This window comes from Equus caballus, chromosome 1 (assembly GCF_041296265.1).
Source record: "Equus caballus isolate H_3958 breed thoroughbred chromosome 1, TB-T2T, whole genome shotgun sequence".
NCBI lineage: Eukaryota > Metazoa > Chordata > Mammalia > Perissodactyla > Equidae > Equus > Equus caballus.
This window is the reverse complement of record NC_091684.1, coordinates 43,312,297-43,337,307: the sequence shown is the minus strand read 5'-3', so window position 1 is coordinate 43,337,307 and position 25,011 is coordinate 43,312,297. Positions and strand designations below refer to the sequence as shown.

Below are 25,011 nucleotides of genomic sequence, written 5' to 3'. Positions count from 1 at the left end.
GACCTTAGAAATTACTTAACCTCCCTGAGCCTCAGTTTCCTCATCTATAAAGTTGGAACAATATATACCTAGCAGAGTTGTGAAAATTAGAATTTTACAACTAGCTACAGAATAAGCTTGGCCAGCCATGGGAAATTAACAGAGGGGAGCTATGGTTAACATACATTCAGTGACTCTACCCCTACTGAGGTTCTTCAACTCCAGCTACTGAGAACTAATGAACGTTTAAGCTACTCAGTAACTCCACTCTTCATGCTCACGTCACAAGACACCTTCCTAAAAGGCGCTTCTTCTCAGCTCCAATGGCAGTCTGTCATTTCTTGTCTTTGAGTGCATGGCTCAGCAAGTCAGTCCCCACTGCAGGGACAGACATTACCATTCACAACTAATACACTGCATTCAATGTTTATCCCTTGGATGACAATCCAGGCCTCTGAGCCTTTCCTTTAAAGAGACAATCACAATATTATTAAAATACGATGGGAAATGGAAACACTGTTTATAACTTCTCAAAATCTCTATTTTCAAATAAAGTTAAAATATTGATTATCTTTCCTTCTTTCCCTTTGAACACAAAGATTTCAGACTGTACCGATGCCAAAGGGCAAGACCAGTTTTACTTGCAGCGAAATAAATCCTTTAACTAGACATAGCCTCACTCTTTCAAGAGCTTATTCAGGGTTTACTAAACAGGTCTTCAGATTGCTTTGAGTACACCAGGGCCGGGTAAGACTGAAGTGTCTGACTTCAAACCACATGATCCCAGCAGAGCCTGGAAATACTCTTTCCTTCAGATGCCATTTTCTTCCACTAGAAAACCTATTTTTCTATGTAACAGTTTATGTGTGTTCTACTGCATAGCCAAGTAGAGAGGGCATTGGTTTTGGAATCAGATAAACATGGGTCCAATCTCAGCCTTGCTATTTACTAGTTTGGGGAACACGGCGAGCAGTCGAGGTCACTATTTGCTCATCTGCAGAAAGAGCAAATCACTGTCTGTATATTGCACTGGGCTATGTAGAACAGAGGTCAGCAAACGAGAGCCTGCCACCTGATTTTTTGTATCCCAAGAATAAAAAATGGTTTGTACGTTTTTAGTTGGGGAAAAAAAGAAATTTGTTTTCTTTTTGGTTATATAAGTACCTAAATAATATTCCTGATTTTGCATCTTGGCCCACAAAGCCTAAAATATTAACAATCTAGCTCTTTACAGAAAATATTTGCTGACCCTTGGTTTAAACAATCAAGTAGACTGGGAGTCTTATGTATATATTACATTGAGGTGCTTAATAAACATCAGCTCTCCTTTGAGGGAGCAACGGTGGCTTTGTGTAACAAGCACTAACTTAAAACAAGATCTTTTTAAATGCTTAACATTTTCCATCACTCATAAACTTGTGGTATTGGAAAATTTCTTAACCTCTCTGTCGGATCAGTTTACAGAAGTAAACCCAAAATGAGAATATCAGTACTATTTTTGTGTAGGTTGTCCTCAAAAAAAGAAAATAGTTAATTGTTTTAAAACAAATGAAAAATGTCTGATATATTAAGCTATTTTATAGAAAGTAATTCTTCATAAGCCAACTGTAGAAAACTTAGAAAACAAAATATAGCCATTTAAAAATATATAAACCTTTGTTAGTTCATGGAAAAATTGTCACTCATTATTTCCACTATCGAGAGATAGTTCCTGCCAATGTAAATTAGAATATTGCCTTTCATCTATTTCATATTTTCTCTCTCTTTCTAAGACTCCTATTTTGTTCACAGCCACCCTTGCAACTAGATGACTAAGTTCTGGCTAATCAGATGTATATGGATTCTTCCATATGAAATTTCCAGGAAGTCTCTTTTAAGAGCAGAGAGTAGGCCCCCATTCAGTTCAATTCTTCCATCCCACTGGCTACAGTGCAGAGGAAGAGGTAAACTAGGTTAGCCATTTTGGACCATGAGGATGAGGCACCCTAGGAAAGTAAGGAACCCTAGGGATGGTATAGCAACGGGCTGGAATAACTTGCATCTTTGAAACATTTATGGAGCCATTATACCAGCTCTGGATGGCCTCCCTATCCCCCGGCTTCTTTTGCTCATCCTTTTCTGGGTTTGTTTTATTTTTTGTTCTCCTCTTATACCCAGACATTCTCACCTTACCTCATTTGCACTCTCTTGGTGAATGGAGGAAGGATGGTTGGAAAAAGACCAAAATGTTACCAGTAATTTTTCCTTGATGGTAGGGTTAAGGTGGGGTTTATTTTATTTTATCATTTATGCTTTCTTGCATCATCTATCATGGATATATAATAATTTTGCTATTAGAAAAATATTTTTTAAGTGACACATTGTTTGAAATGTCTGGTGTTAGGGTTAAATTATGGAAATACCCAGAATTTCACAGGAGGATACATATTAACACCTTAAAAATAAGGCTTTGCTCCTCTCAAATGTCCCTTAGAAAAGAAGAATTGCCATGTATCAGTCTTCACTAAGTTCTCTCAATGATGTTCATTTTGACAACCAATATACTGTTAGGAGAAGATACAGTAGTCTGGAAAAAACCTCAGTCAATGACGGTTTTGGACGCTATAGAGGGTAGCTAATGGAACTATAAGAAAAAAGGCAGAAAAATTTAACAGAGATTTAGTAATGATTCCTGGTGGTATGATCTCATCATTGAGAGTGTTGAATGTTATTACAGACAGCTTCTTAAAGATCACTTTAAAAGCAATTTAATAAATGATTATATTGCAGAGATTAAAATTATATTGCAACAGGACTAGAAAGAATAAATAACCCAATTTTCCTAATATTAGTGAATGTGCACCTATGACCTGGGATAAAATTTAAAGATAGAGTATTATATATATTTGATTAAAGAAAGCACAGTATCTCTAACAACTCAGAAAATCACGTACGTGCTCTGGAAAACTGTCAGATGGCTCAAAAAGTAGCTCTAGTGATGACGTAGCTGATCAGTAGATGCAAATCATACTAAAGATTCACCATCCAAGAGTGTTTGAACATAACGTGAAGTGTTGAGGGGATAAGAAATAGATTTGGGTACAAGAGAGATTATATTGTGGGAGCATGCAAATTTCCAAAAGAAAAGCTGATAAAAATCTTGAAGAAAAATATAAAAAGAGAAGAAAACCATAGCCCAACTGGGTATAAAATTCATTCAACCCACTATAGTGAACATCCCCAGATCCCTACTTTCCCAAGAAAGCTTTTCACCTTTTCCCAAAATGGTAGCCATGTAAACACAGGTATTAAGGAATATAATAGGTATGACAGCAATGGACGTTGACCGGGGAAAAGCTGGATTTATCAACATTATGAGTTTTTAGCTATAATATCATGAGCAGTCCTTACAAGTTTGAAAAGTTTGTGTAGCTCTGTGTAAACTGCTTTCCTGGACTTGCTGGAACAAGACAGAAGCAAAGCTAAACTAACACCATTTTACTCAACATTTTATTAGGAAAAAATCCAAAATAGACTGAAAAGTTGAAAAAATAGGATGATGAACATCCACATACCCACCACCTAGATTCAATCATTGTTGTTCCTTTATCTATTTTTCCATCTACACAGTCATGTGCTGCATAATGTTTCAGTCAGTGATGGACTGAAAGAAGCCAGCTGCCATGTTGCAAGCAGTCCTGTGGAGATGCCCACATAGCAAGGAACTGAGGCCAACCAACAGTCACATGAGGGAGCTTGGCAGTGGTTCCTGACACTCCCACTCCCCCAGATGAGCCTTCAGCTGAGACTGCAGCCTAGCCAACAGCTTGATTGCAACCTCATAGGAGACCTTTAGCCAGAGGTAGCTAGCCAAAAAACTCAGGTTTCTCACCCACAGAAACTGTGAGATGATAAATGTTTGTGTTTTAAACCACTAAGTTTTGGTGTAATTTGTTATACTACAATCGATAATTAATATAGATTTAATTTGTCTATTATGTTGTTTAGTTTCTTTTCATTTTGAATAGTCTCCCAAACATTTTTTCCATTACATTAATATTTTGAAGTGACCAGGCCAGTTTTCTTATTGAATGCCCACATTATCATATGTCTATTTGAGTATTTCCTTGTAGTGTCGTTTAATTTGTTCCTATATCCTGGTACTTCCTTGTAAAAGGCTTCATTCGGTTAAAGTTTAACACTGTTGGCAAGAACACTTCATAGATGATGCTGTGTACTTCATATTGCTTAACATCAAGAGTCATAAAATGTCAGGTTGTCTCACTATTAGTGATGATAATTTTAATACGTTATATAAAGTGGTAACCACCATTTTGCTAATGTAAAAGCTCTTCCTTCCCTTTGCAATTAGCAAGTAATTTTCTAACACACCTTTGAACACTGTGCACTATCTTTACTTGGTAATCCAGGGAGAATGCCAACCGTCTGGAGACAAGCTCCAGCACCAATGAGCCAGTCAAATGGCTCCTTTGTCAAGAAGCCATTATCAACATGTTAACATGTTTCTGATCTTTTCACATAAGGATTATGAAATATACTTATCTGTTGAAGAATAACAACTCTTCCCATAATATGTAAAGGTCAGCTAGATTAAAGGGTTTGGCAATCTAAGCTTCTAAACTGCTTTGTAAATTTGAGCTCCTTTGACAACTTACACCATTTATTCTATCTACATATATTAAACGTTCACATATTAAAAATTTTCAGTATAAGACTAAAATGAGGTCACCACTGACTTTTCCAATAATTCAGATATATATTCTCCATATGATGAAAAATAGTGGCCACAGCCTCAAAGTCTGACATTACCACCACTTTACAAGCTCTTATCACAAAAAACGTTTCTCAGGTACCCATAAAAAACCTGTGATTCTTCAGGTGTCTTGGCCCATTAGATGTGATAGTTTGATTCCAAATTTTCTTAACTGTTCCAGAAATTAGAAAGAAAATGGAGAAATTCAAACATGAAAAAAAATTAGAATTTTTCTGAGACAGAATCAATTTCTTATTTCATAGGATGGAACTTTTCCAGTCAGAGAGTAAGTAATAAGGCTGTGACAGATAAAACGATATACTTTGGCTTTTGAACATAATTAATTACACAGAATGATCATCATCTCCCTTTGCACGTTAAATGAAGTCTTTAATTTCAGTCCTCTAGAAATGGTAGTCACTGTAGTTCAATGATGAAATGCATCTTCACCCATGAGTTAATAAGTCCAAGTTGGAATTTAGTGAATTATTACCTCCAACAATTAGGAATATCAAAAACAGTGTCTTATCTTCTCTGCACTAAATAAGATAATCACATTTCACAGAACCTTTCCATGCCCAAAAGTCCTTGCTTAAGCAAATTATTATTGATATTTAGCTATGATTGATGTTTATGAAAGTTAGATGCTATATTCAGTGTGATTCTCTATGAATGAAAGTTAGCAAAAATACTGCAGAAATAAATGATATTTAATCTAGCAAGGATTTTTTCTAACTTTTATCTGTACGATATTTCTATCAGTTGAGTGCATATGGAAATGGTTGTATAGAATCAATGAAATTGAATAATTAGGGCAAATATATGAATGTTGCAATGATCAACAAACATAGGATCTTGTCGTTTTCCTTTGCCCTGAATATTTCAGGGAACTCTGCTTTGTTGATGTAGCCTTAATGCTTATAAACAAGTTAAAATAATTCATCAGTCATTATTGAAAAAATTAATTATTTCCCTCAGTGTTAATGGACTGTACAATCTAGAAGCCGTCTCTCAGCACCACTGTTGTAATGGTTTATTTTTTCCTCAGGGGAAACTAAACTAAACTTGTTACTGCAAGTTTGTTCGATTAATCTTTTCTTGCAAGCAATAGAAAGAGTGGAATTCTTTCTCATTCTGTCCATTCTGCTCCGTTTTAGTAAGATGAAAGGAACTTCTCAAATAATCCAATTTCTCTTTTTTTTGATGATTAACAGGTGGAAAGTATAAAGAAAGAACACCTTCCTTTCTTCCTCTTTGTTCTCTTACTAGGAAGCAAGGAGCCTGGCTCTGTTGGTTCCATCTTTCTGGAAGGAACTCCTTTCCCAGTGACACAGAAGGCACCCATGGACAGGGTTCGTTTATCCTGTGTAGCAACTCCCTTTTTCCAAATGAGAAAGACCTGGGAGTTTATCCAGCTGATATGAATATTTAATGAGTCTCCATTTTGGCCATTTTCGAAGGCCCAAGTGCTTAAGAAAACTCTAGTAATATTGAGAGTTTTTGCTGTCAGCTAGATCCTCATCAGCACTTCCACATCTACAAGACTAGCTATATTTAAATGAAAGATGCTTGGTTCCCAGAGGGAGCAATTAATTAGATTTTCTTTCTTTTGCTATATATTTTATTAAGACAGAATATTAAGAATTTACACACGGGTTGGGGTCCAGGGAAAGTTATATTGGTTTATTGTAGGAAGCTACTAGTCTCTTTTGTTGGAGTTTTTAAAGCTGAATTTAGAATAATGTGCCATGGGACTATCCTCACATTTGGCCTAAATTGTTCTATCTCATCTACAAGGTCACAGACATTGTTAAAGGCACCACCCCCAACAGTCTAATCCATGGTGTCTATTGCATTTTCTCCATCTACTAGCCTGGTAAACCCATCCAAGAAAGAAATGATGAGGTAGAGAATTCATGGTGGCTCCTAAAGACACAGCTTCACCTGGTTATCAACTCTTTACTACACTGTTCTAGAATTGTATCCATGAACGAGCATCAAGTTTACTGTCTTATGTTTATGGAACCCACCTGCTTCCTCTTTCACCTCTTATTTCTCCTCCTTCATTAAATTGCTGAGAAATCACAAATGAAGGTCAGACCTGGGGTCTTTAATCTTGAGATTTCAAGGATGGGACAGTTTGGAGCCTTGATGGCTGACCCTCCTCACCTTTGACTCCTGTTTTCTCCATACCCAATTCTTCCTACACATTCCTCCTAGAAAAACCTTAGGAATGCAGAGCTAAAATCCTGACACATGCTCCAAAACTTTTAATATCTTCCTACCGCCTACCAAATGAAGATCAAATTACACACTTTGGAATTTCCAGGCGAAATATTAGAGCAGGAATTTGGTAGGCTGGAGGTGGGAAGAAATATCCTAGGCAGCCATTGCAGATTGCAGACAGGGGAGAATGACAGAGATAACATGGGCTGGCGCTCCAAAGACGTCATCACCAACTCTGAATCCTCTGATCTCTGTTCTTTCACCCAGGCTGTCCCTTTGCCTAGAATGCTCTTATCTCAGTTCCTATCTGTGAAAATTCAATGTTAAATTCTATCTTGATCTTCCTGTCCAGTTAGAACACCTACTGTACCTTGTTTGCTTTCTTTTCTTTTTTTTTTTTTTTTTGAGGAAGATTATCCCTAAGCTAACTGCTGCCAATCCTCCTCTTTTTGCTGAGGAAGACTGGCCCTGAGTTAACATCCATGCCCATCTTCCTCTAATTTATATGTGGGATGCCTACCACAGCATGGCTTTTGCCAAGCAGAGCCATGTCTGCACCCGGGATCCAAACCGGCAAACCCCGGGCCGCTGAAGCAGAACATGCAAACTTAACCGCTATGCCGCTGGCTGGCCCCTGTTTGCTTTCTTCTCAAAGCATTTATATTTATAGTATGGTCTTTTTGGTCGTGTCTCATTACCCCTCTGATTATCAAAGATCAAACAACAGAAAGGAGGGAAAGAGCTTGGCAGAACCTGAATATGACAAAAATCAGACAGGTGTGACTCAGTGATTTCCAAAATCTAAAACCACTTAGTTGGACTCTATTTAATTTGACTAATTAATTTCTACTCCATGTAGAAAATATGGCTATGTGTTCCACTCACAACTAGTTTTTAAGATTTACATCAGGACCTGAGATCATGGCTATAGCGACCCATTCTTAAAAATCAAAGTAAGTTAGCAATCTTTTCTGGGTTGGAGTGGAAAGAAAAGACTGAAAACCATTAATATGAGGGGAAATTATGCTTACTGTACAGATTAAAGCTCCAAGGACTTGAGAAAAAGTCTTCCTTCCAAACTATAATTGCTACTCAAATGATAATTACAAACATTGAACACCTTGACTTTCACAATCAAGTTAGACATTAATCCGCTGATATGAACATTTACTTATGAATTTGATTTATGCCATGCCTATATCCACAAAAGACAGAGGACAATTTGTAATATAAAAGCATGAATAAAAACAAAGAAAATTTAAAATAGCAAAATTAAATTTTTCAGATGAGGAAAAAAATGTATACAGGACTCTTGGCATTAAAGTTACTCTAATTGAGCATTAGATTTAAAACTAAATTTCTCTCAATCAAGGCAATAATGAAAATGTAATTATTAATATTTGAAAAACTAAAGTATTCATGCTCATCAGAAGACATGACAAATGCTGTTCCAGCACCGAATCTTAGAGGGAACTTAGAACATGGATATAAAAATTTTGGATAATACAAGCAATATTTTATCTGAATACAATTCTTACAAAAGTTAGAGAAGGAATATGCAAAAGCATTTCAGCATTTCTATGGAATGCTAACATAGTTCAGACATGTCACACATTGATGCCCTAACTTTTCCAAGACAGAACCTAGAAAAACTAAAAGAATGGATAACCAACACTGAACCCTAACTTGTCTGTCTCAAACATCAAAACATTTCAGAGAACATTCAACAATTTCTAGGTAAAGTAAATTCTTGGATGAATTCTCTGATATGTCAGAAGTGCCAAGAGTTGATATTGTTGAGTAGAGAAGTATGCTCAAATTTTTATTGAATATGAAGATGGTAAAAATGACCTTCCACTGAGAACGTTTGGAAGTCCTATGCCTTATGTTAAAATTAGCTGCCTGGGTTTGAAATTAGCTGCTAGTTCAAGGTTATCACTTGGCATTTGAAAGTGATTGCATTATTGTTAGATTCAGTCTGCACGTCATACAGAAGAAATGGATAGAATTTATTGTTTAATAAATTCCCATTGTTTTTTCTATAAGCATGTATCTACCCATCAGAAAACTACCATCTGTTCAAAAGTTTCCAAATTTTAAAAAAGAATATCAACCTAAAAGTGCAATGAAAAACATAAGTCCAACCCACTTTTGTCAGAAACACACTGCAGCGCTATAGAAAACTTCTTTTAAAAATCCCTTTCCCGGGGCTGGCCCCATGGCTGAGCGGTTAAGTTTGCGCGCTCTGCTGCAGGCGGCCCAGTGTTTCGTTGGTTCAAATCCTGGGCGCGGACATGGCACTGCTCGTCAGACCACGCTGAGGCAGCGTCCCACATGCCACAACTAGAAGAACCCACAACGAAGAATACACCACTATGTACCGGGGGGCTTTGGGGAGAAAAAGGAAAAAATAAAATCTTTAAAAAAAAAAAAAAAAAAGACTGCCATTTAAAAAAAAAAAAAAAAACCCTTTCCCATAAAAATCAGCTTCTTAATAACTTTACTAAGGGTGAAAAATACATTTTATATTTTAACAAGGCTTTGGTACTAGTCTTTCTTCTTAAAAGAACATATTTTACTTTCATAGGCTAGTACTAGAAAGGATATTTCTAGTAAAGTCTAACTTACAGTTTTTTGTTCTTATTTTATCCAGTCTTAATTTTAAAAAGTAGTTCTTGAAGTTTTTGCTCTCAGGATCCTTTTATACTCCTAAAAAGTATTGGACTCCAAAGAACTTTTGTTTATATGGGTTATATCTACCTATATTTACCATATTAGTTAGTAAAACTGAAAAAATTTTAAAACACAAAAATATACAAGCATACATTCCATTAGCTGTTTTGGTTTCTGGAAAGCTCCTCCATAGGCTTGTGAGAGAATGAGAAGGAAAAAAGCAAATAACATCTTTGTATCATTATGAGAATAGTTTTGACCTCATGGATCCCCTACAGGGTGTCAGGGATGCCCAGGACACCCATATCATACTTTGAGAACCCTAACTTTAGACGAACCACCAGTACAAAGGAAAAATCAGCCACAAGCAAAATAAACATGGAGCAAAACACAAACACTCTCTCAACCCCAGGCACGCACACACGCCTTAAACTTGTCCATGGGGGAGGGTGCACGAGCTTGATGCGCAGGGGGCTGGTCACACTGGAATGACTCCCCATCATCAGCCCCTGAAATATTTTCTACATTTTAATTCTAGACCTAGGTAAATTTCACTCTGATCTAGTTTAGATTATCTCCAAAACTGGACCAAGAGAAATTGGTGACACACAGCCCATGGGGACAGGCTTTTGTGCAAGAGGTATTAGAGTCATTCCGTCTGGCAGTTGCTAGTTCATTGAGATCCACGGGACAGGAAGATCTCTTACAATGGAGATCTTCTTGCATAAATTGTGTAAGACAACCTGTGGGGCTGATGAAAGAAACATTAGTAATCCTATTTATTTATTTTTATCTTAGCTTTTGAAAAATCTTATTTGCTGTATGTTTTAGTTCAGAAGTACTTGAATTTCATTTATAAAGGTGTAGGTGTATATATATACACACACATACACACTAGTGGGCAGTATGCTAACAAATTTTGTTAATGGGGTGTGCACCCAAAATTATTTGCAGACTGTGAAAGATTCTATTTTATTAAAATGTTTTAGCCAAATAAAATTAAGAAGATTTAAAAATAAGTGTTGGTGAGGATCTAGAGCAAACTGCTTTCCTATTGTTGGTTGGAGTATAAAGTGGTTCAACTACTTGGAAAATTATACGGCACTAGCTATAAAAGTTGAATATATGCCTCCACTATGACTCACAAATTTATTCAAAGAGATAGGGAAGTGAAGGCAGACATTCACCAAAAGACATGGTCAAGAAGGTTTCCAGTAGCTTTATTTATAAAAACCTCAAAACTGGAAACAACTCAAATGACCATTGTCATTAAAGTGGATAAACAAATTGTGGCATATTTATACAGTGAAATGCTACAGAGTAATATAAAGAATGAACTACTGATACACACAGCAAAAGGAATGACTCTTCCAAACAATGTTGAGCAAAAGAAACTGGACACAGAAGAGTACATACTATATGATCCCATTAAATGAAGTTGAAAAACAGACAAAACTAATCTGTGATGGTAGAACTCAGAATAATGATTATCTTTGGCAGAGAAGATTAACTGAGAGAGGGCACAGGAGAGCCTTCCAAGGGACTGGAAACCTTCTGTATCTTGATCTGGGTGTTGGTTAAATGGGTACATAGATATCTGTACTTTTAAGATTTGCGCAAAGTGCGTATGATATGCTTCAATAATGAATTGTTTAAAATGATATTCCAAAGTGGTTCATTCACTGATCGTAGGTCTTAAGCCAGACCCTCCGCTTCACAAGAACTCCAGATCTGTCTCTATGTGCCTGGGAGGCTATTATGACTTATTTTCCTGGTTTGCCTTCCGGCTCTTTCACAAAGATTCCATTCCAGCTACAAAGCCACTTACTCCCCTAGACCCTCTTGTCCTTTCCTGGCACCCCAAAACACTACCTCTGTTTATTTTTAATACACTCAAATTCAATTAACTCTGGAGAGACCAAATTAACAGATGTTGGTGGCAGTGACAGATGAGCCAGGTGAGACCAGGATAGGAATACAATCAGGTTGGTGAATTAAAATAGTGAGGTATACAGAAACATGAACACAACGGAGCTTGGTGACAAAGCTGGTATTGAAGGGAGGAGATAGGGATGCTGTGATTTCCAGAGAGCAAACATCCAGGGCTCGAATAAGAGAAATCAAACATGTGGCTCAGACAAAAAGATCAGAAAAAACAATGTCAGCAACAGAGTCCTGAAGTGCTCCAGGTCTAGCCTATAGTATCGCTGTATAATTGTTAATCCCCAACTCTGCTTTGAATAATTGCATCTTAATTTGAGTTTAAGAACCTTCTTAAATATGAATAAAGGCTGCCAGATACTCTTCAGACAAGAGAGAGGAAGATGCACTGGTATATAAGGCTACCAATAGAGGAGGCTACCTTTGGAGGAGACTGGGGCCTCTCCAAAGAGTACTTATGTGGTCCAAAGAAGGAAATTAATGCCCTAACCTGTTATAAGGTGGAAATTTAGTCTAAAAATAATAGTCATTTTCACTTTATTTCTTTATTGACAATTTACAAGGACTTCTGAAGTGAAACCTCTGTTTGGTCATGTGGATTATTTTTTGTTTAAGAAAACAGTATGATACAATATAGTGTAGTGTAATAAGATTATTGTGAAATTTACATGGAAAAGAACTGTTTAACAAAGTCAATCCTGTACTTCGGGATACCAGGGAAGTCTAAAAAGGACTACGAAGAACAAACATTAGAGATAGAAGAAAGGAAATCTCTCTTTCCTGAAAAGCTTACTTTTTTTTTAATCAATCATCCTTTGTCTAATTATATCAGAGACCTTCAAACCCAAGTAAAAATTGTTCAGTGCTAGAGCCCCATTAACTAGCTGTGAGAATTCTGAGAATCAAGAGTGGAGACTGGGAGAAGTGTCATTAGGGAGACAATGTAATCTTAAGCTGAGCTAAAAAAGTGAAAGATGTTTCCTAGGGGAGATTCCAATTTTAATGGATTTGTCGTATCTCTTATCCAATACCAAAAGTTAATTTTTGTATTTATATATGTAACAACACCTGATTTGGGCTAATTCTACATGTCTAATACAGAATTCTTGATTTTGCCAGGTGGTCCAATCATTACTACCACATACGTAGCACGTCTTTCACCTTGCGGGACATGTGTCTGAAGGGACTTAAAATACTAATTGGACACTTACAACACAGCAGAATATATTAGTTTAAACTTAAAAACCCATTTTGGTCACATGTAGTTTGTACCTAAACTTTACCCTTAAGAAGCTATCGACTACACCACCACATCTGAATGTATTTATTCATTGAGAGAGAGAAAATAAAGAGGAGAAGGAGGAAAGCAACGAGAGAGAGAAGGAAAAAGAAAGGAGACAAAGGGAGGGTGGAAGGAAGTTGGGCTTAATGCCATTTAGAATAATATTCATTAACTTAACTAAAGACAAGTCAATAACTTCTTGCTGGTTAGTGCTTAGCTGCTTTTCAGACTCATTTGTCGGATAGTCTTATAGTATGTTTTTATGTTTTAATCCAGGCAAGACTGGAACATAGATTAACAATAACAACAACGTCTCCCCCTAAAGTCCCTGCCCCCAATGCCAGGACATGATTTCAACTAACAGCACTACTTCTAAGTACACAGAGCTCAGGCTGCATAAACCAAAAGAGAGTTGAAATGTGTAAGAATTCAGAATTCTCTGGGATTAAAGTACTTAAATTTTAATATGTTTCTTTTATTGTATTAAATCTTGGCCACGTCTGTGTTAGATGTACTCATGGATTTAATTTCTTTCAAAAAATAAAACAAACAAATCCATCCTCCAGGGCAACTTTGATTTATCTCTGTTTGCACAACAGACCAGAGCACTTAAGTAGTTTTTTCCAAACACGGAATGCAATGTTTACCCATTGGACACCTTCCAGTCAATGGGGAAACCAGGATTCATTTAATTCCTTGAAAAGTACTGAATAATTTTAAACTCTCCGTATGTATTTATAGGATAACTGAAGTTGTGCTGCTTAATTGGAATCCTTCTAGGCTTTAGCATAAATAGTCTATCACTTATTATATACATACAGATTAAATATTAAAATGAGATGATTATCAGGAGATTTAAAAAGGACCCTCTCTCCTCTGTTTTTCAAATGACTTTTTAAAACCACAAGAGGCATTTCATATATGGATTGATGATTACACAAACGCGCACACACACAATAATTAACATGAGGAAATTTTTGCAATGGTTAAAATGTATCAAGAAATGAATTCCCAAGAATTTTTTTGGCCATTACTTTATTTATACTTGTAATGAATTTTTTACATGTTCATCAATTGACACTTTTATTCCAGTATAAAAAGAAATCATAAATACTGATCTATCGATCTTCTGACATTTTCCCTTTTCAAGAGGTTGGCCTCATGTAACTAAGAGAACAAGGACTTTGAGATGGGGTTTGGTTCTGAATCTAGCTGTGCGATGCTGGGAAAGTTGCTCATTTTCATAATTTCAGTTACTTCCTCAAAATGGGGATAATGCCAACTACCTCAAAGGATCTTGTCAAAATTAAGTGAGATCATGTGTGTAAAGTAGCAGGTGCAGGCCGTTTCATTCTTGTTTTTGTTTTCTTCCTGATCTCCTTCACTGCTATAAAAACACTCTCATGGTGAGGGAGTGTTCACAACTCAGCCCATATTTCTGCCACCAAACATCATGCCAGGTGCTCCCTCTAACGGCTTTCCTTTCCACTGTGCACTTGCCCTGCACCCGAGACAAAGCAGAAAACCAGGATTGTCTGGTTCAGAGACATCCATGCACCTAAATAGCCAGATTCTAAGTTTAAGAGTTCACCCTGGTAAAAATCCTGTTGGTAAATAAACTATGAGTAGATTTATTCCAGGCCAAATGAAAAAAAAAACACAAAAAACTAAAAACTGGACCTCTGATGCACATTCTACCTCTTTTAGGCTTTTTCTAGAAGAACAAACTGATGTACTCTGTTTCCCAGGACAGATAACATATCCAGCCAAGACACATACTTTGTCTAAATCATCCCGATGTTGACTTTCTCAACATCATTTCCCCAACCCCACTCCAGATTCTCAGATTTCTCTCCAACTGTGGGGAAGTAGGTTGCTGGGATCCAAGAAACCGACCTTCTTCATTTCCCCACTAGCTTGTGCATTCCTCTGAACTTGTTCAAGACAGACTAGTTTTCCCTAAGCAAAAGAACTCACTCCAAGATGCACCAATCCTTTACATACAAAACATTTTACAAAAACAGGATTGTAAGCAGACTCTGTGTGAAAGATACATAAACGAAATAAGCTTCACCACAGGAACGATGAGTAAGGTTCAAAACTATAACAACAAAGTGGAGGAATAAGAAACCACTCCACCACACTGTTTTAGCTTTTTCATGTGTGCGTGAGGCAGATTCTCCCTGAGCTAACATCCATTGCCAATCCTCCTTTTTTTCGCTTGAGGAAGATTGTGCCTGAGCTAACATCTGTGCCAACCTTCCTTTACTCTGTATGTGGGATGCCTCCACAGCATGGTTGATGAGTGGAGCAGGTCTGCACCAAGGATCCAACCCTGTGAACCCTGGGCTGCCCACGAAGTGGAGTGTGGGTAACTTTAACCACTTGGCCACAGGGCCAGCCCTGTTTTAGATTTTAAACCACAGAGTGTTGAGAAAGTATCGTCAGGGACATGGTGAGAAAAAGGTTGCCTACGATCCCCAAAGAGACTCATACCTTGAAGCCCAGACTCAGAGAGAGGCAGCATAATAGATCAACGTATTAAGCCCGGGAGCCGGGGTTATTTTCCCTGGGACCAAACAGGAGTTATCTGTGTGAGATTCATTACTTGACTTAAATGGGAGATTTTTGCCACAAATACCATAAATCGGTTATCTTATCAATTATTTGCAAGGATGAGAAAGTATTTACACATGTGGAGATGAGTGTGTCTATATATGAAATGTGTAAATGAATAGGTTTTTAAAAATCAATATATAATTATGCAAATATCACAGATTACATTGTCTTTCGTTAAGAAAGGATCAATATGGAGACATTTGTGCAAATGCTAGATGACAACATGAAATTAATGGCCACTTTTATATTTATCTGCTCCTCGTGTCATCTTTAATGAGAATGAATCTGCTACCAGGAAATGGACCACGAGCAGACAGAGTTGCAAATGGGGTGAGAAAGTGCCCTCTTTATTTATTCTTCACATTATTTCCCTTCAAATTAAAACTATGCCAGCTTTGTCAAGCTTAATTCTAATGCAGGTCTCACAATCTTCCAGAAAAGCTCTATTAAACCTCAAAGCTTAAGAGCTTAATAGGTCTGTCATTTATTCTTTGAAAAGTAAAAAAAAAAGGTCTAAAATCCTTACAACTATTTTCATGTGCACTTTCTTTTGCCATCTCTCCCTATAAATTACAGGAGGGAAATCTGGGGAAAGCAGGATCATTATTTTGATTTTCCACAAATATGATTTTAACAAGTCAATTAGACTATATTAATGTCCCTTACATTATTTGTGCCCAAAAAGTAGCATCTTGATTTCTTCAGGCTCAAATGTACAAAAGAAACTCCATCAGTAAATGTCCAAACAGTCCACTTTCTTAAAGGAAGATCACAGAACACAGCCTAAGCAAGAACAAGTCCTACTTAAAGATACCACAGGTGCTGGAGGAGCTCTGGACAGGAAAGTAGAAAGGAGCCCCGAGCCACAAACACAGATGCCTGAATTCTGCAGAAGACGCTGATCCTCAGCTCTTGGTCATTTGATATCCATTTTAGAAATAATGGTGCCTGCTTACATACAGGCGGAGGATTTACAAACAACTGAAGGACACTACACTAAGCCTATACAATTCTAAGACTTTATCACTTTTATCCATCACCATTTAAAGTGACAGCTCTTATGCTATTACTGAGCATTTATTTCTGAGAACATAACCTAGTGGGGTGAGAGAAAGGAAAAGATCACCGAACTTGGGGAGAAGGTCATTATTAGAGAAAAAAATATGGTGAATGGAAACCCCAGACACAAAGGACAAGGTCAATCAACTGCCCAAATCTCCAGGCCAATTTGGTAAATGCCAATTTGTTGAGAAGGGCAGCAATATGTAGGAACTAATATCGGAGTACCCAGCAGTTACTGAGCCGTATAGGACAGTCAGTTCTGGAGCCACTGGCTCTACTCCTACCTAGCCATGGAACTGTGTTTAACTCTTTGGGCTCCATTTTCTCATCTGCAAAATGAAAACGACGTTAGTACTTACTTTACAGATTTTTGTGGAGGATTAAATAGGTTAATACATTTAAAGTGTTTTGAACATGACTGGCACACACTCAATAAATGTTTGCTAGTATTACCTACTATTTTGTTTCTTCCTAATTATAATCCTTTATAGTGGGAGAGTCCCCTCTTTCTGTTGTAGAAACTGAGCCTAAGTTTAAAGAAACTTGCCTAAGATTATATACCTACAAATAGCGAAACTAAAATTTTAACCCAGATACTCTTTTCATATCAATGTCATAAAAACACTTAAAATATTTGCAATATGTTTTCTACATTCATCTTATGTCCTAGAGCAGTGATTCTCCAAGAGCCGTCCGTTTGCAGGCCAGCAGCCCGAGCATCAGCTGAGAACTTGTTAAAAAATGTAAATTTTCAGGCTCCACCCCACATCTGTCATTTCAAATTGACATTACAGTGGCAGCTTGCGTGCAGTTGCTTTCTTGTTCCATGGGGGTTATGATGACTTTAGCAGGAGCATTAAAGAATATCCTAGAGGAACTGAGAAACACTGGAACATATGTTTAGTCAAGATTGTGGAGAATATCACCCTGGAGATTTTGAACAAAAGACAGTTGACATTCTAAAATAGCCAAATTTCAAATTTACCTGGGAGCCAGGAACTGGATCATTATTCTACCAATTTTTTGTGTGACTTTGGGCAACTCACATAACCAATCTAGGCCTCAATACTCTCATCGGTAATCATCGGTAAAACGAGTGACCTGTCATATCCCTTTACAACTTTATATTGTACTCAGTGAACTCTAAACACCTCCCTGATTGTACTTTAATAAATGTGATGTAAAATAGAATATAAATCTCAGAAACAAGGCGACCTGTTGGACTGAATTATAAGAAAATAAAATTCTTAAGTTTTCAAATTGGATCAGAGAAAGAAAAACTTGCAATGGGTTTAGAAATTTTATTAATCCAAGAGTGAAAGTAAAGATATACAGAGAATAGAAAAAGAAGTCTGTATAATATCACATTAATAATATAAGTAAGTTGCTTCCATTCAAAACAAACTGTGAACTTGAGTCCAGGTCTGTCAGAACACTCAGATAGAGAATTCAGAAAGCTGAGTTCTAGTCCAAGTTCTGTTTCTACCTAAATGTGAGCTTATTTTGGCCTTTCTGAGACTCAGTTGCTTCCCAGATAAAATGTGCAGTGATTAAACTACATCATATCTTAGATTTTTCTAAACCTAAAATTGTTTAATCCCTGTTGATCTATCAGACCACAGAGGTGAAGACGCATCATTGCATAGGCCCCTGCCAGTGGCAGGTATGGTCAAAACTACCACATAAGAAAAATGTAAAGCAAGCAAAGAGAAGTTTCAGGAAGTTTAGGTCTAGATATAGACTATAGGCAGATGTCATAGAGTCAACCCAAAATGAAAAAATTATCCTCATTGTGAAGGCCATTTTGATATCAAAGGATAGCATGAAGTTTCAGTCACAGGGTCACACTTTTCTTTTGGGATATCACTTACTTTTCTAATATGCATATATAAGTAGCATATTATTAATCACGTGTTACATGTGTATACAAGTATTACAGTTTTAGAGAATAAGGGGGAAGAACAAACTAGACTTGGGGCTTACTCCCTAGTCATAGAGATAAGGAATAAGGATCTTTACACAGCACCGAAATCTAGCAGGGCTTTTCAACAAGGACGCTGTGGCTGAAGGAAGAATCATCAGAGTAGCTCTAGATTCACCCGAGGCCCACTCCTCTTCTTGACTCCTTGTACGTGGTTGCTGCTAAGGCCCTTATAGGGAGCTGTTAGCTTCGGGCTTTGTTAGAAATTAGCTTCCAGTGATCAGGGATTCGTGGGGCAGGTCTACGCTTCTGCCTAAAGAGGACCAAACCTCACGACTGGTAGTTTTAAAAGTGAAAAATACCTCCAAGTCCCTTAATGGCTGAAAAGTCAGCTGAGAACCAAATAATCACCAAAGACCTTCAAAGCCTCCAAACTTTAAAATTCTAGTTACTGAAAACACAGTGTGAAACTTGGTGGCTAATATTATTGATGCCCCTTTCAACTCAGGGGAGGGAAATCAGAAATTTATAACTGTCTTGAGAGATATCAGATCCTATTTGCTGCCACAGCAGGCATACCTCATGTGCCACCCCACAGATCACCCTGATAAATATTCATTCGAAGGGAGAGGAGTCCCTTGGGATGATCTCCACTGGGAGGGAGCACGGAGCATATAAGGAAATGACAATCTACCAAGCGACTGGAGCAAAGAGAGAATGAGAGAATGAGGAAGGAGAAGATATTCAGTGAGATGACTCAGGGCAGGAAGGCTTTGAAGACAATGACAAAGACTAGGCTTTATCTTAGGAGTGATGAGAAGTCATGGAAAGGTTTTATGCAGGCAGATGACATGAGCATAACTGACTTGCCATAAGATTCCCTAGTAGATGAAGAAAAGTTTTGTGACTGTCAGTGGAATCAACTGAGTAGCTTAAGCTCCAAGCATTCCCTGCTATGCCTGTGATTTGTCAGTGAGGCAAGTGATATAAATAGTTCATCATCATTGTCGTCATCATCATCAGTCTGGGACCAATAGGAAACCCAGTTCCTACAAGCACATTCCAGGGGTACACAGCTGCATTCTAAAGCTGTTCTGGCTATAGATGCCAGTGCCAACAGCAGCATAGAGAAAATGCTCGGAAAAAAGCAACACAAATTAACTCTGGCAGTTATTTGGCCCATTTTTCAGAATCCATCTTAAAACCAACAGCACTTTTCAGTAGCCAAGGAAAATGGAAAATGCTGGCAACTGGGAGAATTGCTACTGGACCTATAGCAATCCTGCCTTGCTTAATAGCACTATCCCTTGAATATTTTTTTTGCTATGCTTGCATGGGAACATCTGTGTTTACATGAGGGAATGCGGAATACAGGCACAAAAGAGAAACGACAAAACAGGATTACAGAGCCAGAATCACAGTTTGATGTGGCATTTAATAGCAAAAAGAGGGCCAAACCACATGACTGGTAGTTACAAAATCGGTAAACACACTGGAATGAAAACAAAAACCAACTTTGACAATGAAGAAAAATCCTTGCACATTAGCAGTGCATTTACATGCCTGGTGTATTACTTTTTCTCATCCTCCAAACTTACATGCTTATTTAGAAAAAGGAAGAGGAAGAGTAATATGGGGAGATGAGCAGAGATATAGGATCATTCCTCTTTTAGCCTGTCACTGACCCTAAAATGCCTCAATTAGGAAGGCATTCCAATGCACAATAGCAACCCCTACAGTGAAGAATTCTGATGATTTGTAATATCACTTGCTAGAGTTTTTATTTTTCTGATAGTGTCACAATTGCTTTATCCCCTTAACTCCTCCATAAAATATAAAGTATATGATATCCATCACAAAAAATATCAAATGAAAGTTTTATTTAGCAAACACATTAGAGAAAAACACCCCCCCCACCACAGATCACTATACAGAACTTTCAAGTATTAAGTCTGTAGTTTTATAATGTTAAGGTAGGTGAGCCTTTTTAAACATGAAAAGTTGATTGTCTTGACTATATAAAACTTTAAAAATTTTACATGATGTAAAACAGTGGTAAGCAACATTTTTAAAAATCAACAATAAACCAGGAAATGAAAACAATTCTGAAGTTATGGTAGAAAATTTTAATAAATTTTTGTCATCTGAGTTTTTAGCAATATCTATCATTATTTCCTTTGGGGATATTATGCCATCTCTTAATAGTCTTGCAAAATAAACAGTAGCAAGTATAGTCAATCTGGGAATGTGAAGGAGGAATGAATATTATTCACTCTTTCAATTTCACGAGTGTGCAACTTGTGCAATAGCACAGGGCCCAAGCTTAGGAGATTCCTATACTTGCTTCAATACTATGCTGTCAATGTCTTGAAATTTTTAACAATTTTTGGAAAAGGAGCCCTGGATTTTCATTTTGCACTGGGACCTGCAAATTACGTACTGGCCCTGCATTTGTTGTCCGATAAACTGCCTATCTATAAAGCAGTAAGTTTTGTGCCAAAGAAGAAATACCAAGACGCTTAAGAAATAGCTCCAGTTCTGAAAAGTTTATAGTCTAGAAGTCAAAATAAGTTTAGTAGCCAGATTATAATAAACCATAGTAGAAAATGACACTCATGGTAGAGATGAAGCTCCAGAGGAGGGAGAGGTTACTCCTCAGTGCAATGAGGTCAGTATCTGCGGAAAAGGAAGCTTTTAGATGGATCTAAAAAGAACAGAGAGATCTGAACACAGATGGTGAGGAAAAAGGCAACAGAGGCAGTATACTGTGTAAAAACACAGGGACTGCCCAGGCACATGGAATCCTTTGGTTTGCCTGGGGCAAGAAGAAACCAAGGTGAGACAGCAGGCTGGCATTGCACTATGGGAGGGTCTTGAATATGCAGCTAATGAGGCTGTACATAATTCAACAGGAATTGTGAGCCACTGAAGGGTTACGGAGAGAACCAGCTGGTCACAGCCATGATTTAGGAAGATTCAAGCTGGCCCTAGGCAATGAGGTCATTGTGTCACCTCTCTGGACTCTGAGTCCAGTACTACATTCAGAAATGATGTGGACTTGATATTTTACAGAGTGGCCAAATGAAAAGTGACATCAAAGTCACAGCCCTCCTCTTTTGTATTCAACCCATTAAACTTTACCCGCTCTAAGCTAACCAATAAGAAATGTGCACGCACTCTGGCAAACCGACTTTTACTGTTGAAAGTTTGAATTGTCAGAATTGATAACACAAATTTAGGCAACTCTGAGAATAATATAAAAATAACAATATATTCAGGGTCAATGAAAAGAAAAGCAAAAACACAATGAGACATGTCCATTCCCTCAAATGGTTCTTCTTAAAAAATTTTTTTGTTCGAGTCATGCAAGACAGCATTGGCATTCATTCCATTTCCTTGGGAGGACAAATTTATGGAAGCTAAAACCAACATCATAAGTGCCTAGCGCTTAGGCACATCAGACAAATAATGGGCTTTGTCCTAGAAGTAAGCATTTCATTGATTACTAACTGGAATCTTTCTTTATTAGGGCTGCATCAGAAAAAATCAATAACTTATGCTTTAAATAATGGCTTAAAAATGAGTATTCATTCTCTTTGTCTCTCCCTCTCCATAACATTCACATACACACACAACTATCTCTCTATATACATCTATCAATGTATATATTAACACATACATCTCAACATATATACATATATATATATATATATATATATATATATCAATATCAACACACACCCACGGCACCTGAATAATTTAATTTCCTTGCAAATTATATTAAACTCCAAACAGAAATTTACATTTCCACCTCTCCTAAATGTTTCACTCAATGACAGTGAAGAAAAAAACCAACACCGTCCTGATACAGTAGCATTTTAATATCTTATTGTTTGGCATCTAATTAGAATTTTATTGTCCCTTCAGAAGGAATATGAAGAAAAAATTTTGTGTGGAAATTAAAAATGTATAAACAATGAATCATAATCAAAATAAATTAATCCCAATAAATACCCAAGTAAGGATTATTGAAATTACATCTTAAGAAAATTCAGTAGGTATCTATTAAGATGTAGCACTGAAACAAAATGTGAATTTCATTTTTTAGCTCCATTTAAACTATTTTTCACCAAAAATGAAAATACAAAATGAAAAGGCTAGTTTAATATTCTAGCTCTCAAAAATGAAATCTTAATTGGTGTTACACTCATTCCCCTTTAGCTCACATAATCTATGCCTCGCTGCTTAATGATGGCTCTATTTTCAAAAGAAAATGATACAAAATAACTACTTTTTGAAACAAAGTCATCAGAGTTGCCAATATTCTTTTTAATTCTACAATAATACATTTCTTCAAAATAAAATAAGCTTAGAGAAAAAGAAATGCATTTCAGTGAATATCAGTGTATTTCTAAGAAATGAAAAGCTGGGTTTTTATTCCAATTTCCATGCTATATTGAGTTATTATGATAATATATAGCATCAAGAAAAGAAAAGCTTTTGCTATTTCAAAACTGTAACATAAAATGAATTTAATTTGGGAAATTAAACTGAGGATTAAAGGATAATAAGCTTCTCGGAACTTTTCCATCTTAGTCATCTGACCTTTAATATGGAACCTCACATAAGAGATGATTCAGTCTTATACCTTGGGTTGCTTTAGAAGAGGTACCATAAATATATTAGCTGATACACACTAGTCAGAGATGGACTCAATATCTTTTTTTGTTCAGGCAAATTGTCATTTGTTTCTCTGAGCTGCACTCTTCTACAAGAGAATGTTGAATGAAACTGAAGTTCTGGCTTAACCACATATGAAAATTGGCACTAGAAATAGAAAGAAGTCAGACCAAAGTCATGCACTTTTGCAAATTTGTAGGCTATTAAGGCTGAGATAAAAGCAAAAAGTCTTCCTTGTGCTGCCTTTCGGAGAAGAGAGTTGAAAAGACAGTAAGTGCTCTCAGAAGGAGAAAAGAAAGCATCCCACCTTTTTAAAAATTCCATATACTCGGTATGCTTGATCAGTCCTGTCCTCATCATTATTGTTTGAAAACATTGTCGATCAATGGCCCAGAGTTTCACATTTACAAGAGCTGGAGAAAAAGAAAAAGAAAACAAACAAGGAAAAATTAATTAGACAATTCAACTGTGAACTATATCATACAAAAGAGATGAGTTATTTGTGAGAAGTATGAAAATGATTAACCTTCATTGAAAGCTAAGATCATAATGCCATTCTATTTCATTAAGAAGGCAAGTATTCTTACAGGCAAAATATGCTTCATAATTTTCCATACTCATATTATTGTCCAAGAGAAAGGTTCCTGTTGCTGTTATGTCCTTAAAGGATGAGAATGCCTAAGTACACACATTGAAAATATTTAGTAATTCCAAGACCATATATGAAGAAAATTGAATGAAAAGAAAGAGAGGTTCATAAGTATTAACACTCCCTGGTAATTATCCAGAATGGTGTTAATGACTCATATGATCACATTTTAATTGCAAAAAGTAGAGGTGAAAATTCAAGTTTCAGGTTTCGGGACAAATTTAATATAATAGAAATGATAATTCCACAAGAATTTCTACACAAAGCTCATTTTACAAATCGTAACCTGTGCCCAAATTTACCCTATGAAGTTATATTAGGTATGTTTGTTGAATTTTAATTTCTACTCTTACCTACCACTGTCTTTGACAGTGAATAATTAAGTATTAAGACTGAATACCACAGAATTTCACCATTTGATCTATTAAGCACATGACTAAAAGACAAGTTTTAGAAAAGAAAGCTGTAATAGTGCAACAGAACAATATATCAAGATAAACTTATGTTTTAAAAGAAGAGTGCACTAAAAATCTTGGTAATTGAATCTGTGTGATGGGCATACAAGAGGGTTATTTTACTATGCTCTATTGTTATGTGTATTTGCAAATTTTCACAATAGAATTTTTTTTTTTTTTAAATAAGATTAGCCCTGAGTTAACATCTGCCGCCAATCCTCCTCTTTTTGCTCAGGAAGACTGGCCCTGAGTTAACATCCGTGCCCATCTTCCTCTTGAAAATATTTTAAGTTAACACATGAACTAAGAAAGCCAATTCATACATCATACCCATGGGATATGGGGTAGAGAAGGGCTATTCAGAGGTTTTAGAAAGATCAGTGAATGGGGCCAGGATATAGTTTAATGAGCCAAAAACAGAGAAAGATGGAAGAATACAATTCTCTCTTCTTCATAGGTCTCAGACTAAGTTCAGTGAATGCAATAGATCGATATTTTAAATCCTTACAAGAAAAACCCCAAAATTTTCTATATTCATTATCATTCTTAATGTTTCTTAGGTACTTCCAGTATAGAAATGCCTCCCTCCAAAGGACAAATTAGGATACATCAACCGAGTTTGTTATTTTAAAAATAGGGGCAATAAAAATAGTTGTACTATTACATACATATATGTTTAAAATGCACCTCAAAGGAATGATTAGAAGCAGAATATCTAAGAGAAGTAAAGTATACACATATTTTAAGACTTTGCCCAGCAGAAAGTCTTCA

At 36.6% G+C, this 25,011-nt stretch overlaps 1 protein-coding gene across 3 annotated transcripts in view; it reads right to left on the bottom strand.

Moving 5' to 3' along the window:
• PRKG1 (protein kinase cGMP-dependent 1) overlaps positions 1-25,011 on the bottom strand; it is a 1,115,289-nt gene that overhangs the window by 419,116 nt on the left and 671,162 nt on the right. For all 3 annotated transcript variants that reach the window (XM_001917682.5, XM_070225075.1, XM_070225081.1), the window contains one exon: positions 23,444-23,549. In XM_001917682.5, the coding sequence (XP_001917717.1) occupies positions 23,444-23,549 (106 nt within the window). The remainder of the gene's footprint in view (positions 1-23,443; positions 23,550-25,011) is intronic.